The sequence below is a fragment of the Rattus norvegicus genome, chromosome 5 (genome assembly GCF_021556685.1).
Source record: "Rattus norvegicus strain SHRSP/BbbUtx chromosome 5, alternate assembly SHRSP_T2T, whole genome shotgun sequence".
NCBI lineage: Eukaryota > Metazoa > Chordata > Mammalia > Rodentia > Muridae > Rattus > Rattus norvegicus.
Window position 1 is genome coordinate 66,302,501 of NC_141538.1, and position 17,667 is coordinate 66,320,167.

The window sequence follows — 17,667 nt, forward strand, 5'->3', positions numbered from 1 at the left end:
AATTTCAGAGTGATTAAGCTACTCTGCCTGGCAAGTAATGACACTTTTCACACGAAGGGGATGAGCTCCCGGTCCCCGGAGACATTCAAGGAGAGGCATGGAGAATCAGGGCTTCTGTAACACAGAAGCCCTGTCACTCTATGAAGCGCAATGTCCCCTAATAATTCTGTCTTCTGGGCCCTCTTACTTGAGGGTGTTCCTCCTGGATGGTGAGGGCTAGCAGGCCTTCAGGCTGGGAACGACACCCTGGTCCCAACAAGCTCACCTTTACTATTTATTGTCCTTCTGACCCACAGCCCTGCTAGAGTGGGCTGAAGTTTTGGGGACTCCATCTCCAGTCTTAAAAAGCCAATGTTCGAGTCCACTGAGGCAGCCTTTCAGACCCTGGCTCATGGTGGCTCCTGCAGTGTGTCAGGAGACAGGTAAGGACATTTAAAAATCAGCCTGGGGAGTCTCTCTAATCAGGGCCAAACTGTCCTGAAAGTTCTCTAGTAGGTTCTGGGAAGTGTCTTCCTGCCTTTATGGGCGCTGACATTTGGCCAGAGAGAGTATGAAGTCCCCAGGGTCAGGAACTGTATCTTACTGAACTTGGTGCGCCCCTGGAGGGCTCAGTAAAGCAGCAGGCGGAGGAAGGGAGAAACTGTTTCAGCATCTGTTCCGTGGGGCGGGGTGATTAGGGTGTGCATGGAGAGGCGGGGCCTCCACCCCTGGAGGTACGTTCTGAATGACAATTACGGCTTTAAGAGCCAGCGAGAACCCCATCCCTTCAGATCAGGTGTGCAGACACCAGCCCCAGAGGCTGTGCTTTATATCTCAAGGAAGCTACTATCAGTCAGCCTCACAAACAGGCCTAATGAAGGCAGGCTGTCGGGAGCAGATGCTGGGCTTTCTATGAGAGCGCCAAACAAGGCCTAATCACGCTCTGCTCAGCCTCTTCCCCGCTACAGATCCCCAGTGCCGCTTAGAAGAGGAAGTTACAGGGAATCTTTTTCTCTCTTAAAGGGAAAGAAAGAGCTGCTTTCCCCAACGTTCATCTCCATCCAAGCGGGGTTCAGGAGACGGCAGAGCGGATGGGGAGGAACAGGAAACAGGAAGACTTGGACTTGGGCGTGACCAGGATGGGTGTGGCTCTACGGGGTGGCAACACCGCCCCTGCCTCCACCTGCCATTCAGGAAGTGGAGCTTATTGCCCACCAGAGAAGGGTGGATACACATAAGCTACGTGGAGGAGGTCCTAGGATATAGTGATGGGGGCATGGCCAGGGGTCAGGGAGGGACCAGGGGCAGCACAGGGACATGAACGGGCAGTTGGTTTCTATGTGGGCAGCTGAGGATGCAGCCTCTGGAGATACAAGTCAGCATTCTTTGGAGTGAAGGATGCTGGGTATTTGTACCTACGCATTATCATGGCTCTGGGTTGATCCCAGAAATGGACAACGGGACCTATTGGTCCCACATGGGGAGATGCTGTCGTTCCTAGTGGGATGCTGCCTGTCGTGATGTGGGCAGGACCACAAACCTGACTTAGCTTGGCTGTTTGCTCTGGCTGCCCTGTCAGTCCAGCCATGCTAAACCCGCAGTGGCTGGAGTTGATGTCTAAACTTAACATATGAAAAAGAGGACAATAAAACTGGCAGGAGCTGCTGCCATCAAGTAATCCATATTTTACAAAATGCTCTGCTCCAGGTGATATAATTTGAGAACTTGGGATATGACAAAAGGATTTAGTTGCTATCATTCAAAAAAAAAAAAAAAAAAAAAAAACCAAGCATATTTGCCAGGATGTTTACTCTGTTCAGCCAATGAAGAAGACTCAGCAAATGGGGAAATAATTACATTTGCCTAAGATAACACCTTTGGTGCCTGCTGGAGAGCTGACGTGCGTTTCAATTACCTGCCTTGGGAGGATGGATGAGTGAACCTCACGATCCCATTAGGGGGAGGCAGCCAAAGAAATACCTCTCCAGATTGATCAGGTGTCTGGCGGGATTCATCCAAATGAATCTGAAGAGCTTGCCTCAGTTGGGGCTTTCTCTGGAATGACTCCGGGATCTACTCAGAGCAAAGGCCTCATCTCTTGTCAAGAAGCCAAGAAGCAGTACTTTTACAAATGGTCCCTCCTTTGGGGCGGAGTAACCACAATCATAATGATGACACTGAGTCAAACTGAGTCAACGGTCCTAGGGAGTGTCCAGCTCTGCCCCCCTTTACGCTCTGAGGACTCTGACGAGTCGCTATCCTTCTGTTTTCATTATACATGAAACGTGGTTGGGGTGGCTTCTGAGCTCCACCTTGACTCTAGCAGCAGCAGCAAAACCCACTAAATGGACTGGTTCCTGCAGAACATTTTGTGGTATATAAAAACCGTGTGTGTGTGTGTGTGTGTGTGTGTGTGTGTGTGTGTGTGTTGGGGTGGTGGCTGGGGTAGAAGAAGCCACGGAGGTTGTAATAAAATAGAGACTAAGGTGACATACCAGACTGGTAGACTGGTGTGATGGACTTTGTAAGGGTTCTCCATCACACTGCAAACTGTCGGCTTTGAAATGGCCGGGGTACTGATGGGCAGAGTGGAAAGACGCTGAGAACTATGAAATGTTCTCGAAGGTGCAGCGGCTATGTCTGAAAAAGTCCTCCAGAAGAAATGCACACTGAAGCATTTATATATTGAAATGAGCTAATGCCTCGGAGTGGTTTTACAATAGCTAGCAAAAGGTGGGTCAGATGGGGCTCCGTGGGGGCGAGCCGAGATAGTAAGGCTGGCACAATGCAGGCAATGACTAACACCAGGTGATGGAGAGGCCGGGTCATTACATAGCTCTGTGATCCAGTCCCGGAATGATGCAGGCTTCTCAGTGTATTACTATTGACTTACCCATGCTTCCCTGCCCCCTTTTTTAAAAGTCTAGAAGTCACATGGGGGTCAGGTAGGCATGGGGAGTTGGGCATTTGAGAAACAATTTTCCACATAGCTGTAACTCATGTTCTCATGGGGAAGCAGTTCCTATCGACTCTTGTTTTATCTGGAATCTCATATCAGATTTCCATCTCTTCTGATGCCTTTTATTGCAGAAACACAACATCCCTGAATATAAATGCTGTCAGCTGGAATGAATAAGCATCCAAAAGCCTACCTTGAAATTGAGTAAATTTAATGGTTCCCATTCTCTCCCCGTTCCGGAACACAACTTGACCCTAAAAACAAAACAAAACAAATGAGAACAAAAGAGAAATGTCACATTAGCCCACTGAAATCGTAAATGGCACGGCATGCTTATTAATATTGGAGAAAAATTGGCCCCCGTTGAAGGCAGACACCGAAGTCAACCTCATTACTTACACATTAGTTGTGACTTTATCTGCTTAATATGCGAGAGGCACAAAATCAATAATGAAGCTATCACACTTGGATTAAAGCTGAGATAGCATCACCATTAGCACACCGATTATGAAATGCCCACATGGCTCATGTTATCATGGGATGAGGTCTTCAAGTGGGATGGATGCAGAGGTGAGGTTTTTGATTGTTGGTTCTGTGCCCACTATAGGGCTTCCCTGAGGCTATCTGGCTGGAGAACCAGCAGGGTGCTGGAGGTTGGGCTTTCTTTCCCTTCCTTTCTTTCTCTCTTCCTCCCTCCCTCCCTCCCTTCCTCTCACCTTCCTTTCTTCTTTGTTTTTATTACATCTATCTATCTATCTATCTATCTATCTATCTATCTATCTATCTATCTATCTATGGTTTATTATTAAGGATGGACAGAGCTGAGCATGGTGGTGCACACGTTTAATCCCAGCAATCAGAAGGTGGAGGTAGAGGCAGAGGCAGAGGCAGAGGCAGAGGCAGAGGCAGAGGCAGAGGCAGAGGCAGAGGCAGAGGCAGAGGCAGAGGCAGAGGCAGAGGCAGAGGCAGAGGCAGAGGCAGAGGCAGAGGCAGAGGCAGAGGCAGAGGCAGAGGCAGAGGCAGAGGCAGAGGCAGAGGCAGAGGCAGAGGCACAGAACTTCATGAGTTTGAGAGCAGCCTGGTCTATAAAGTGAGCTCCAGGACAGCCAGGGCTACACAGATAAACCCTATTTCAGGGGAAAAAAACAGATGGAGAATGTTTTGGGACAATCACCCTGAGGTGACGTCAGCCCCAATTATAACTGCGCTATGATGCAGCTCGAAATTAAGCATCTTCAGCCAGCAGGACCTGACTACTGTCACAGGCAGCTGAGCACCTCTCATTAGGGACTTTGGGGGCTAAAGATTGCTGTCATCTCTAGCATCTGCCTTGATGGTGCCCATACGCTTGGTTGAGTACACTAGGGATTTAAAGAAGGCACACCAGTTCCTTTTGCCCACCATGGTCCCTGCTAAAGTCCTTCGGTTATTCAAGGAAACTGATGAGAAGAACTTGGCATGCAGTCAGTCTGTCACTGCATCTTAAAACCACTTGCTTAGGTAGCGTGGGGGTGCTGCCCACTTTACAGATCAAGAAACTGAGGCTGGGCTGGGGAGATGGCTCAGTGGGTAAGGTACTTGTCCTGTGAGGTTCTGAGTTTTTTTCCTCAGAATCTGTGTAAAAGGCCGGGAGTGGCAGGCCCATCTGCCACCCCAGTGCTGTTTATGTTGAAACGAGAGGCAGAGTTGTAGAATTCCTGGATGAAAACCTGGGCATCTGGCCTGGTGTAGGAAGCCTTGGATAAAAAGAGATCCTGCCTCAAACGTGGTGAAAGGTGAGGACCAATACCAGAGATCGTCCCAGGTTCCATGTGCACACATGCACGAACACACACACACACACACACACACACTCACAAACGCACGCACACTTTCATGCACACTTTCATGCAGAGGTTCCAGGGATCGAACATGGGACCCTGCACACACTAGCTGAGTGCTCTACCATTGAGCCACACCTCTAACTGTTTTACTTAGGACTCTCTCACCCGAGTAGGTGAAATTCGGGAAGGAAGCTGTTTCTATGGGATCCTGCCTTCCTCTCACTGCAGAGCATCCCCGGCCAGGGCAATGGTGCTGCATTGTCAGGAGAAAGCCTGGGAGCATCTGCCCGCAACCCTGGCCCTGATGAGTGGGGTGGGGGTGGGGGTGAGGCAGGCCCCATGTCTGTCTTTAAGAGCTAAGAGGATCCCGCACCTTCAGAAACACCTTCCCAAGCCACTTTGACACCTTTGTGAAGCCCCGAGGACAGCTGTGAGTAATATCAGTTTGAAACCGAACACCCACCCAATCCTACATTCAGGTGGCAGTAAGCAATTCCCTAAAGTGTGAAAACACTTCAAGCGAAGGTGAGACAGGAGCTGTGATTTTATTTCTAGGGATGATTGGAAATCACAGAACACCTTCCAAAAGGATCGTGCTTATGCAAATGGACCACTTTACCTGGGTGGGAAAGAGGCAAAACGCTCTCCACAAGGAGAAAAATGGAAGAAAATTCCCCCAAGGGCAGAGCCCTAAATTCTTTACTGATCTCTTCGCCAGGATCTGAAGAATCCCAACGGGCTCGACTAGGTCTAGAATGCGGTCTGTCCCTCCGGTTCTCTGCTGGTTACATTAAAACGCGTGTGGGAGGGTGTCCTTGGCCAGATGGAATAGGTGGGAGAGAAAACGCTCTCCTGATTTTTTTTTTAAATAAACTATTGTTACTTTTAGATTGAGTGTGATTGTGCTCGCGCACATTCGTGCACCTGAGTGTGCATGTGTGTTCTTGTGTGCATATGCAGCACAGTCATGTAGGTGCTCACCGGGGTCAGAAGAGGCATCTGAGCTAGAGGTATAAGCCGCTGTGAGCCTCCTAAAGCCTTTGTACTGAATTCAGATCCTCTGCAGTGCTCTCGGCTGTGGCTCCATCTTTCCCGTCTCCTGTCCACCCCCTAACGAAACTCATTAATCCATTTTGAAGTAAGCCTTGCTCTGTTTTGTTTTACCTGCAATAGCTGACTTTACTAGCAGGAACTCCTCCCTTCCCCTTACCGTCTCAGGGCGCAGAGGTAAGAGAGCAAGGCCTGAATTTCACAAGCCGTGCTCCTTCTCCTCTCAGGCAAAGCTGTAGATGTTATCTCTGAAATACAGCCACCCCCACCCTCCACCCCATAGCTCCTGTCTCCACACAAGCCCTAAGTGATTGGAGGCAGTCATTTTTTAAATACTCCTAGTAGCAAAGAGCTGAAGTGAAAAAAAGATCTGAGGCACCAGGAAGTTGCCAACCTTTGGAAAGAAATTTTTGTCTCCCAAGGGACGGACATCAGTTGGCAAAGGGGTAAAACCAGGTAGCCTCATCTCCCAGAAGGGTCATCTCCAAATGACTGATTCATCAACCTCATGAACCACCATGTGCCGTATGTGCCTCCCAACAAGAGGGCACCTTGTTCTCCAACAGATTTATTTTTAAAATTGTGATAGCTAGTGTTGATGGTACACAGATTAACAGTTGGCTTGTTGATGGTCTGTCTGTACCGGAGAGGAAGCTAGAGCTTAATGAAGCCCCTCTGAGGAAACTGTCATGTGACTCAGTTTACTGAGTGACCTGTCTCTCACTGTTCCCTTCATTATTGTCAACTACTCAGAGGGCCATCGGCTCAGATGAGGAAGGCCTCCTGCTCATGAGTAGTCAAGGAGGCCTCTTTAGAAGCTACCCTCCATTTACAAGATGACCAGCTCACAACACAATATTTGACCTATTCTTTGTTTTAAATTGGGTCTCATGCCCAGGCAGCCTTCAAATTCCAGGTCTCAAGGGATTCTTTTCCTCAGCCTCCTGAACGGCCAGCTAGGTCTCCAGGAGTGCTACACCATGCTTTGTTCAAGTACCCCACTGGGCACCGCGTCTCTAAGGGAGCGTTGTATCAATAAACGAATAAGAAATGTCAGTCAGTGATGGAGCTGTGATGGTGAGGAAGGAAGAGAAGCAGACCTAGATATGGAGTTGGTCTTGCTTCTTTGAGTTCTTGCTGGAGTCCTTGCTCTTGAGATTCTTTCCCAACTCACTTCTTGTAGCCAATATTTGCCTCTTGGTCTGCTTCCTGTAACCTAACCCAAGACTTCCTGTTGGGGCGGGGCTTTGGGCAGAAAGAGGAGGAGGCAAGGGCTTCTCTCCCAGGGTTCACCAGCGTTGTCTGGTTTTTGGTGGAGGATCACTGTAGTCAAACAGTACGAGTGGCGGTTGGGAGACCTGGAAAGCTGGAGACATGAGAAGAGAGGAGGCTTTGTCCTGGAACGCAGCTGACTTTTCTCTCCAGGAAGGATGCAAGATTTCTGGCACAGTCAAGCCCCTGCTTAAGGCCTTTTCTCTGTCTCAGGTGCAAACGTGCGCTTTCCTAGGACTCTCACAAGAAGCCCAGCTTACAGGGTCAGGCAAGTACTAACGCCATTGTCAGACCAACTCTACATCTAGATCTGCAGCCCTGTCAGGTTAAAATTCCATCTCGGCCGGCTCCAGACCCACCTCATGTATCAAAAGATAGAGAAACGGAAATATTTGTTTCTTAGCAACCCTTCGAAAAATAACTCAAGAGTCTCCAAAATGGCATGTAGAATTATTAATAAGACGAGGACTTCTGTCCTTTGGGGAGCCTCTTGGCCAACACGTGGGAGTGTGAATTACTCTGCAATTCTCACTTGAGCCCTCGGGCAGGCCTTGTATTTCCTTCTGAATTCTCTTTCTTTCACCTCACCTGTTTAAGTCTATGTTTCAAGTGGCTCGACCTAAAATTCTTTTCTGTTTCGAAGCCACCAATCTCAGTTTGACCTACACCGAGGTTCCTGGAAGATGGGGGACTCCTCAGGCTGCTGAGGGTGGCACTGTGGAGCTATGGCTCTGTCTCTATCCTACTTTCCAAAACCCCAGAATTGTGCTCCCCTTTCAGCAAGCCTTTACGTATATAAATGTCACAGCTCTCCTTGAGCAGAGGCAGTCTGGGGCTGTCGCATCACTGAGGACCAATCCATGTGAGAAATTAGATCCCAAGGCAGTGGGGTTTGTTAGCTGCGACCCTGGCAGTGCCCATAGTTCACTCTCTCATCCGTATATTCTTCTCTGTGTTGCAGGGGCATTCAGGCCTTCAAGTCACATTTCCCAGAATCCCCTGCTAACCAGTTCTGTCTTCGTCTTGCTAATAGGAAGCATTCATGAGAAAAAGTTCATATCAGGGAAAAAATTTTTTTTATCCAATCCCCACCTTGGTTTTGGGCACAGTAGTAAAAGGGACAAGTGGGGTCCAGCTACCTACTGAGTGAGCGCTCAGAGAGGTACAGCCTCCAGTGTGGCAGATCTGGCAGCATCCGTGGGGTCCAGCATGCTTGAACGTCCCCTCTTTATTTGACTTTTATTCCACATCCGCTCCTTGATCACACCCTTTGGACACCATTGCGATCAGTGCCCTATGAAGAAGCTAGGACCCTCTGGCCTTGTAGAGGCAGTCACGGCCCTGCCTTCCTTCCCGTCCTTCCACCTCCAGGGACCTGGGAACACTCATAACCTCACATGTGCCACTTCAGGAACAACCAACCCTCCTGGATCCAGCCCTCCCAAGGAAGTCCTGAGCCGACTTGGGGCCCAACTTGTTTTGCTAAGAACCTCTGTGGAGCAGACGAGGAAATAAAATCATCGAGGAAAAGTCCCCAGGTGGAGAAGCGTTAAGGGTTTGCTTTCCCTTGAAAGAGATGCTGTGTGAGAAAGAGTAGAAGGCCATGAGCCCCAGGGGAGGAGGACAGTAAGGAGGACAGCCAATCAGGATGCAGTATAGTGACACCTACACAAGAAGACGCCGTGGTGAAATCCATTACTATGTATGCTAACCTCAAAAATTAATTTAAAAACGCTATGGCTAAAAGGAGACCTTTAAGAAGCAGCCTGCTTCGTGATGATCAATCTCAGATGACAGGGCAGCGTGTGAGCCACACACGGACGGACAGACGAGGGCGGGGGGAGGGGGCGGATACAGGATGGGGAGATATGGGGAACTCAAGCTTCAGGATTGGTCAGGCAATAGCAGCTAGCGCCATCATTGTGAGTGGGGACTGGCAGGCTGTCTCTGAGCTGCAGGCCTTCTATCCAAAAGAACAGTTCCTACCTCTCAGGACAGTGTGGGAGGATTAAAGAGGAGACTTAGAAAAGAACACTACCCTGCATTGGGCCCAGAAGGACATTTAATAAGTAATCTACATTATCTAAGTCACTTTAGTGCAAGGTCTATTCCCTGGGGTGGGGTGGGGATGGGGATATGGATGTGGAGGGGGATGGAGTGCATCCTCTAAGCTCCAGACTCTCTTAGAAAAGTCTCTGCTTTCAGACTTCCTCTCCAACAGTTCACTGCTGGATGTAGAGCATTACCCAATAGTGACTTACGAGTTACATAGGTCAAACCCTAGTCTGGGGTTTTTTCTTTCCTTCCTTTATTTTGTGGGCTCGGCCTCAGTTTCACAGCAGAGGATGGGCTGGCCTGCCCAGGACTGGTATCAGGTCTGAGAGGGCAGAAGTGTGGCTTCTGTGAGGTTGACAAGCAGCACTTGGCTGAAGCCGGTAACTAGTCAGGAGATCCCTGAGCACAGCCTGAGGGCCTGGCCTCCTGGGTACTGTACAGGGCCAAGTTCTGTGCTTCCCAGAGCATGCTGGGAAAATTTTCTTCCTGAGTGTGGTTTTGGAGTGCGTATCTGCCTTTGGGCAGTCATGCTTGCTGTGGGAGAGGGGGCATGTACGAGCAGCTGAGCATGTGTGTGTGTGAGAGCATGCACGATCCCATGTATATATGCTTTAATGCATGTGTCTGTATGCATGTGCATCTGTATGTGCATGTCCATGTGCATGTATATATGTGTGTGTGCATGTATTTTTATGTCTATGTGCATATCGGTGTACATATATATGTATGTGTAAAATCTGCACAGAGATGAAGAATTCCTTTTTTAACTTAGTTTTTAAGACATTTAAGTGTATGTGCATGTGACTGCTTGTCTATATGTACACCACACGTGTGTGTGTGCCAGTGGAGGCCAGAAGTTACAGGTGGTTGTGAGCTACCTAACGTTAGTGCCGGTGTTGGTAATCAAACCCAGGTCTTCTGCAAGAGCAGCGACTGCTCTAATCTGCTTAGCCATGTCTGCAGCCCCCCCCCCCAGGTGAGTGGATGTCTTAAAAGCTGAAAGTTGAGGAGCCAGGAGCCCTGCCTAGTTTGCTGGAGGAGTAGGCCGCCATCGCAGGCTGAGTGGACAGTCCTGCACACGTTGACTGGCTCTCCCCAGTGTCTGCACCAGTCTCCGAGGGCAACACGATACTGTTATTGGAGCTCCAATGCTGCAGGGCAGGTTCCCATCCGTGGAGGGCGGAGCTCAACACCACACAGGCTTGAAGGAGAAGGTATCCTCTGTCCCCACAGGGACAGCGGAACTTAAAAGGGAGGGAAAGATCAAATAATTAGGTCTGTCTATCCTGTTTCTGTAAAGGTGAAAAAAGCTCTTTTTTCCTAGCGTGTCTCCTTGGACTATAGGAGAGGCCATATTTTGCCTTTTATTTAAAATATTTTTCCTACCCTGCAGACCCTTTTGATAGGTCTAAGCCTTCAGATGTGTGATGCGAGAGGTAGGAAGGCCGAAGGTCAGGGGAGGGGTAGGGTGGGAGGCGTGGTCTGCCCACTGCCACTCTCTGAAGTTGGTAAGATGAACTAGCAACTTCCCACAAAGCACTTGGTAGCCTAAGGCAGGGCTGGGCTCAGCAGAAGAAAGTGGAGGCCCAGAGAAGGCTGGAGGATGCTCCACAAGAGGAGACCTGCTCCTACCCTCTCTCTCCATTAGTATGAAAGCAGAGGCAGGCTTCTGGGAACAGCAAATATCAGACATGCATGCAATGTGCACAGAGAAGAGGAATAGTGTAAAGTGAACTCTGATATAGGACTGCGAAACATGCCAACCACAAGCTGTGCTGGGCGGGAGCGATGAGTCTGGCACATGCCAGGCAAGTAGCAGCATAAAGAGTGAGCAAAATCCAGTCCAAGATTGCACAGAGCTTGCAGGCTGCCAGGAGAGATTAATACTTATAATAGGCACATGGGACGTATAGGATTACTAATAAATAACGCGAAGAGAAAACAGATTGCTGTGAAAGAAAACAAGACCCTAATCTAGACAGTAAAGCTGAAGAGGGTGACTGAGGAGAAGATGGACAAAGAGCACGACAGGTGACACAGGTAAAGTGAGCAGAACGTCATCATGGTATGCATAGTGAGTTCCAGTTGACCAGGGCTACATAGCGAGAGCCTGTCTCAAACAAACAAAAAAAGGAAGAAATGAAGGTAAATGGGGACAGGTGTGTGGGGACAGGTGAGTGGGGACAGATGAGGTGAGTGGGGACAGGTGGGTGGGGACAGGTGTGTGGGGATAGGTGAAGTGAGTAGGGTCAGGTGTGTGGGGACAGGTGAGGTGAGTAGAGACAGGTGTGTGGGGACAGGTGAGGTGAGTAGAGACAGGTGTGTGGGGACAGGTGAGGTGAGTAGAGACAGGTGTGTGGGGACAGGTGAGGTGAGTAGAGACAGGTGTGTGGGGACAGGTGAGGTGAGTAGAGACAGGTGTGTGGGGACAGGTGAGGTGAGTAGAGACAGGTGTGTGGGGACAGGTATGTGGGGGACAGGTGTGTGGGGATAGGTGAAGCGAATAGGGTCAGGTGTGAGGGGACAGGTGAGGTGAGTGGGGACAGGTGTGGGGAACAGGTGTGTGGGGACAGGTGTGGGAGACAGGTGTGTGGAGACAGGTGTGTGGGGATAGGTGAAGCGAGTAGGGTCAGGTGTGAGGGGACAGGTGAGGTGAGTGGGGACAGGTGTGTGGGGACAGGTGTAGGGGACAGGTGTGTGGAGACAGGTGTGTGGGGATAGGTGAAGTGAGTAGGGTCAGGTGTGTGGGGACAGGTGAGGTGAGTGGGGACAGGTGTGTGGGGACAGGTGAGAGTGGAGACAGGTGAGTAGGGACAGGTGACTCAAGACTTAAGCTAAACCCTTCACAAAACCCCTCTCCAGGACTTAAGTAGGAAACAGTTTCTGGGGAGTAGAGACTCCCAGAGGAGGTGGTTGTAGGATACAGAGAGCTTTTGTGAATCCTCTTCTGAGCAGGGCAAGCTTTCAGCAATGCCGCTGCTTTTGAGTCACCATGCTCCTGTAAGTCACCCCAGTAAACTCAGTTTCAGTAAGCTGGACTTGGCAAGAATTCTTTGTTCTGTCTGTCGTTGGTGCCCTGTTCAGGGCGATTGTTCATCTCCCCAAGAGACCCCCCCCCCCAGGGCCTTAATTTTTCAGGGGAAGCTGCAGATAGATTTTAATCAGGAGATGACTTGATCTACGTTATCTGGACTTGGAAACTGAAGACATTATACAACGTTGGCAAAGTGCCTGACTCCCATTTGTTGGCCTTCAGGTCTCTTTCCCTGTCCTTCCAATCACATGGCTGGACAGGTTTCCCAGCCTCCATGTTAGGTCAGGGCTTCTGACCATTTAGCAAATGGTACAGGGCAGGTATGACATCTGCTGTTACAGATCTAGCACGTGCTAACTTCTCAAAAGATCCGTCATTTCCCCACCTGCTAGTAGGAGCTAGCAGAGAGCTTGCAGGCCTAAGGAGCTGCAGGGACAAGCGGTGTAAGAGGCTGGGCTCCTGCTTGCCCGTGTGGAAGGGCCATGCCCCACCCACTCTGAACTCGGCTGTTTCACTCTATTATGTTTCTCATCCTGTAACCAAACATCTGACAGGAAAATGTTTCAAGAGCAAGGGCTTTTTTGGGCTCATTTTTATTTTCCTGTTCTTTCTTCTCCCTCTTTTCTTTATTCTCTCTAGCCTCCATTTCTTCCTTTTTTGTTTGTTTGTTTGTTTGTTTGTTTGTTTGAGACAGACTCTCACTATGTAGCCCTGGTCAACTAGAACTCACTATATAGACCATGATGACGTTGGCTCACAGAGATCTGCCCCAGTCTGCCTTCTGAGTGCTGGGGTTAAGGTATGTGCCTGGTTGATTCTATCTATCTATCTATCTATCTATCTATCTATCTATCTATCCTCCATCCATCCATTTCACCCATCTATTCATCCACCTATCATCTGTCTGTGTGTGTATGTATGTATATATGTCTGTCTGCATCTTTCTTTCTTCCTTCCTTCCTTTCTTTCTTTCTTTCTTTCTTTCTTTCTTTCTTTCTTTCTTCCTTTCCTTCTTTCTCTCTCTCTTTCTTTCTGTAATCTATCTTCTATATCTGGCAATACCGTGTGTATTGAACGTAGAGTCTCAAGTACACCAGTCAAAATTCTACTACTGAGATACATCCCTGGCCCTGCTTCAGCTCACGGTTGAGGTTCTAATCCATCTCAGGAAGATGTGATGGCTGGCATGGCTCTGGGTTGTGGTGGCAGGAGTGTGAGTCTGCTTGCTTGCATGTGGGCAGACCAGAAAACAGAGATTGGGCAGGAAACATGGTATAACTATATCCCTCAAGGCCTGTCCCCTAGTGACTGATTTATTTCCTCTAGCTGGACCTCACCTCCAAAGCCTCCCACAAGAGTTCTACCAGCACTGGAGACCAAGCATTCAAACGCATGCGCCTGGGGAAGACATTTTACATCCAAACTGTCCATGGAGGTTCTGAGGAAACTTTGTTACAGCAGCTGGTGTTATATATAAATGATAACAATTTATAAATAAAGAATGATAAAAGCTAAGAAAAGGATAACAATTCTTCTACAGAATGTTCAGTTCATATGAAACTTGTCCCTCTCTCCAAGGAGCAGTGCTAAACACTGGTTAATCCTGTACTGGGTAATTACGTTTATTTTTTTTTAACTCTTCACTACTCCCTGATATTCTCTAATGAGCAAGTATTATTTTACTAACAAGAAAAGTTTGTTTAAAAGTTTTCTTTCGCTAAAATGCTATTATAAGGATATATATTTTTCCCCCAGGCAAAAAAAAAATCACACATCATCACCAACCAGCAAATTAATTCTCCCTCTTGAAATACGTTAATTTTCATCAGCGGCTTAAGCGTTTTCCTGTACAAGATCCAGGGGTCTGCGTGAACATGAACACAGCTTCTCTCATTGTCTGGTGACAAAAAGAAGCTGGAGCAAGGAGTCAGAAGGCCTGCGCTCAGGCTGCACCTGGCTGCGTCTTGAAGCGCCATGTCACGAAGGGCTCCAGTCTCCGCTCATCTGTCCTCAGGTTTCCTTCTACGAGCACGCACGGCAAAACCACTGCCTGCACCACTACCCTGCAGGGAAAGTCTTCATGCTATTTTCAACTCTGCTGAGGCAGCAGCTATGTAAGACACCTGAGCTCTCTCGGACTCCTCAGCAGCCTCCGTGGGATGGACTGGGTGCCATCTTTCCATTTTCCGGATGAGGAGACAGAGGGACGGAGAGAGCAGGGGTCTGTCTTAGGTCACATGACCAGCCAGGAGGTGAAGGAGCCTTTGCCTAGATCGCCACTTCAGACTCATGCTGCAGATATCGGTGCAGCCCCCTAACCCCGCCCCCGTGCAGGACCCAGACGTTGAACTGAAACTGAGCCCTTTGCTTCCCAGACCAGAGAGTGATTGCTTTCTAGCTTGGGAATGTGGAGAGATGGTGCCACCCTTTGATAGCATTGTTGGCATGAAGGACCTGGTTGGAGTAGTGGGTAGCATCACTCACTACCTGTTCGGCTTCCAGTGGGTAGGATACAAAACACTGTGGCTGGGGGCCTCCTCCCAGGTGCCCAGTCTGCCCTCCTGGTTATCTGCAGTTGTAAGCCCCTCTACGACGAGCGGCATTTAATTTTTGCATTAACTGTAGATTCTATTTTTGTTAAATAGATCAGTCTCTCCACCAGGAAAACTGAATTGCTGACCAGTTGACCCCAAAGTCCAAGACACACAATTTGCAATCTGTTTGCATATTTGCCCACCAGGGTGGGCTGCAGACTGGCCTGAGCTGGGGCCAGGCAGCACTCCAAGTAGGCATCTGGTACGTACAGCAGCCATAGGGAGGTCAAACGGGGCTTGGCTGCAGGGAGATCCTGGCAAGGGTTGGGGTGCACAGACTGAAGTAGGAAGGAGAGGATGTGTAGGAGGTGGTAAGTAATGAGGAAGGTGACCCAGAAAGGGGTCAACTCAGCCCTCAGTGACTTCAGTTGCTGTCTCCCCAGAGTATAAGGAAATGGTTTACATGTTCTGAAAGCCAGGTCCAGGGTTCCTCATAATAATTCAAAAAACTCAGTGTGGGAAGAAGCCTTGTTTGGTCTCCTGGGGATGGGTGACCTCTCAGTGGTTGCCTGGCAGGCAGAAGCCAAGGCAGGGGTGGGAGGTGGTCACTGTGGGGGACAACAGGTGAGGAGATGGGACCAAGGACGAGGAAGAATGGAGAGAGGGAGCTTTGAGGTGGCTGAGGAGCTCAGTCAAGTTATCCAGGTTCATTCTTGGTTCACAGAGACCCCTCCCCACCCTGAGTCCTTGCAAGAGAAGCCAGCCTCGGTGCTGCTGGGTGTCTCATGGTGGGGAAGGGGCTGCTTGCGTCCACACAGCCCAGAGCTGAGGGGAGCAGGAGGGATCATGCCACCTCTGGATCTGAATACACTTGGTGCATGTGAGACCACATGGGCATAAGTCCAACCTGATGTTAATTGTGGGTACCTCCAGGGTGAGGGATGGAGTTTCCCAACAGCCATTCTGTGGTCCTAATGGTGACCTCACATTGTACAAACGATGCAGAGGGGTCAGAGGCTTGGCAGGCTCGGTGGCTTGGGGGATAGGGTGAAGGAAGAGTGGACAAGGAGAGCTCTCAAGCTTTTGACCCCAGAGAAAGGGCCAGGCAGATCCACAGCAGGGCCTTAGCCCAACACACCAGTTTCCTTACTCTGGATATGGGATGCCTTGGTGCGCTCTGAGGCATGGCAGCCCCTCTTTTCTCCCAGCCTCAGGATCCCCTCAAGCATGTTGGAGCCTGGTCTCACTAGAGTGCGGTCCTGTGGTCCAGCCTGATGCATTTGTGCTGGGATGGCTCTGCCAACCTTTCTCCATAGATGGTAGGAAGAGGAAAGACCCACACAGGTTTCAGAGGAGGGCTGACAGGATTCCAAAGTGAGCCTGCAACACTCTACATTTAGCTCAGACCTATTGATTTAGACCTAGCCTAGGATGAGCAGTTCTCTCAGGTAACTTCTAACACCAAGGAAGCTCACAGCTGTGGCATAGAGGAAGGCTCACAGTTCGATATCCACAGCACACTGGCAGGATGCTCTGGCTGGCAGAGAACCCAGATGTCAGTATCTATCCCAGACTGTGTCAGAGAAAGCTTCAGGAGGTGGAGGAGAGAGGAAGGGAGGAAGGGAGGGGGGAAGGAGGAGGAGGAGGCAGGGAGGGAGGGAGGGAGGGAGGGAGAGAGAGAGAGAGAGAGAGAGAGAGAGAGAGAGAGAGAGAGAGAGAGAATATATGAGATTCCTAAGAGCCTAGAAAGGCTAGAAAGAGCTAGCTGGCTAAGGGGAGGCTGGGGGTGATGAGCCAAAACCAGGAAGAGGAGCGGCATATGTGAAGGCCCTGGGGTGAGAAAGCAGAGCATTCCGTAAGCAGTAGAAATAGTTCTTAGGGAAATTGCAGGAGAAAGGAAGTAAGAGTTTCCTTTCCAAAGCACAAATCATGTGGTAAAGATTAATCAATATTGAACACCTGGGACAGGCAGCAGAATGAAATTTGATTCTGTGAAGGTCTGAAACACCCCCATGGCGTTAATGTCCAGGTTATCTGTGGGATTCCTGAAGTAACCACCCGAGGGCCACCACCCCAGCAGAGAGACAGAGAAGCCTGAGAACAGGCAGAGACAACAGAGAGAGTCAGGAGGGATGGAGAGGGGGCCGTGGTGTTAGAAAGGAGAGCTCGTTATGTGGAAGCGATAGCTCTCTGTAGCTAGCAAGGGCAGCCATTAAGAACAGACAGTCAAGTCCAGGTGCTGGTGGGGGACACAAGGGCCTGGGGACCTCATCATTTCTGGTGTGATATCCTAGGAGCAGTCATCCCGGACAGTATGGACAATATCCCACTAACCCAGAATGCACTTCTGTATCCATTCCTAAGAGATTCTCATAAGGGGACATTTGAAAACTGCCACCGTGGTGTGGCACAAACTCTGTCTCTGCCTCTATCTCTGTCTCTCTGTCTTTTTCTCTCCCTAACTTCCTCTCTCCCTCCCTCGCTCTCTCCCCCTCCCTCCCTCTCTCCTTCAGTCCCCCTCTCCTTCCCTCCCTCTCTCCCTCAGAGATCTGATCTCACAAACATACTACTTCATCGCTAGAAATAACATCTGATGATTCATATTTTCAGATACGCCTGGAACCAGCTTAGGTCCAGCTACAAACGAACAGGAAACATTAGACCCCTGCTAATGCCCTACTAATGCGGCTGTGTTCCCACCACATTCTGCTAAGCTCCCAGATGCCCAAACCAGAAGTTTAAAGTAGAAAGCCACTAACAAGTGAGCTTGCCTGTAAACGTATTCATGATAAGCTTTAAAATAAACAGGATGTAAAATGTCAAGGTGATCCCACGTAGCTTTTGTTTAAAAAAAAAAAAAAGACAAACTTTGGCAACAGAGGGAAAAGAAAGACCTATTCAACGAATAAGAGTGTAGTCTTGTGGGGATGGAGAGATGGCTCAATGGTTAAGATCACTTGT

General features: G+C 49.4%; 1 protein-coding gene across 2 annotated transcripts in view; it reads right to left on the bottom strand.

Annotated features, from left to right (window-relative positions):
* The window catches only part of Gabbr2 (gamma-aminobutyric acid type B receptor subunit 2), a 341,159-nt gene that overhangs the window by 86,748 nt on the left and 236,744 nt on the right, over positions 1 to 17,667 (bottom strand). For both annotated transcript variants that reach the window (XM_087551353.1, NM_031802.2), the window contains 1 exon segment: positions 3,132 to 3,192. In XM_087551353.1, the coding sequence (XP_087407479.1) occupies positions 3,132 to 3,192 (61 nt within the window).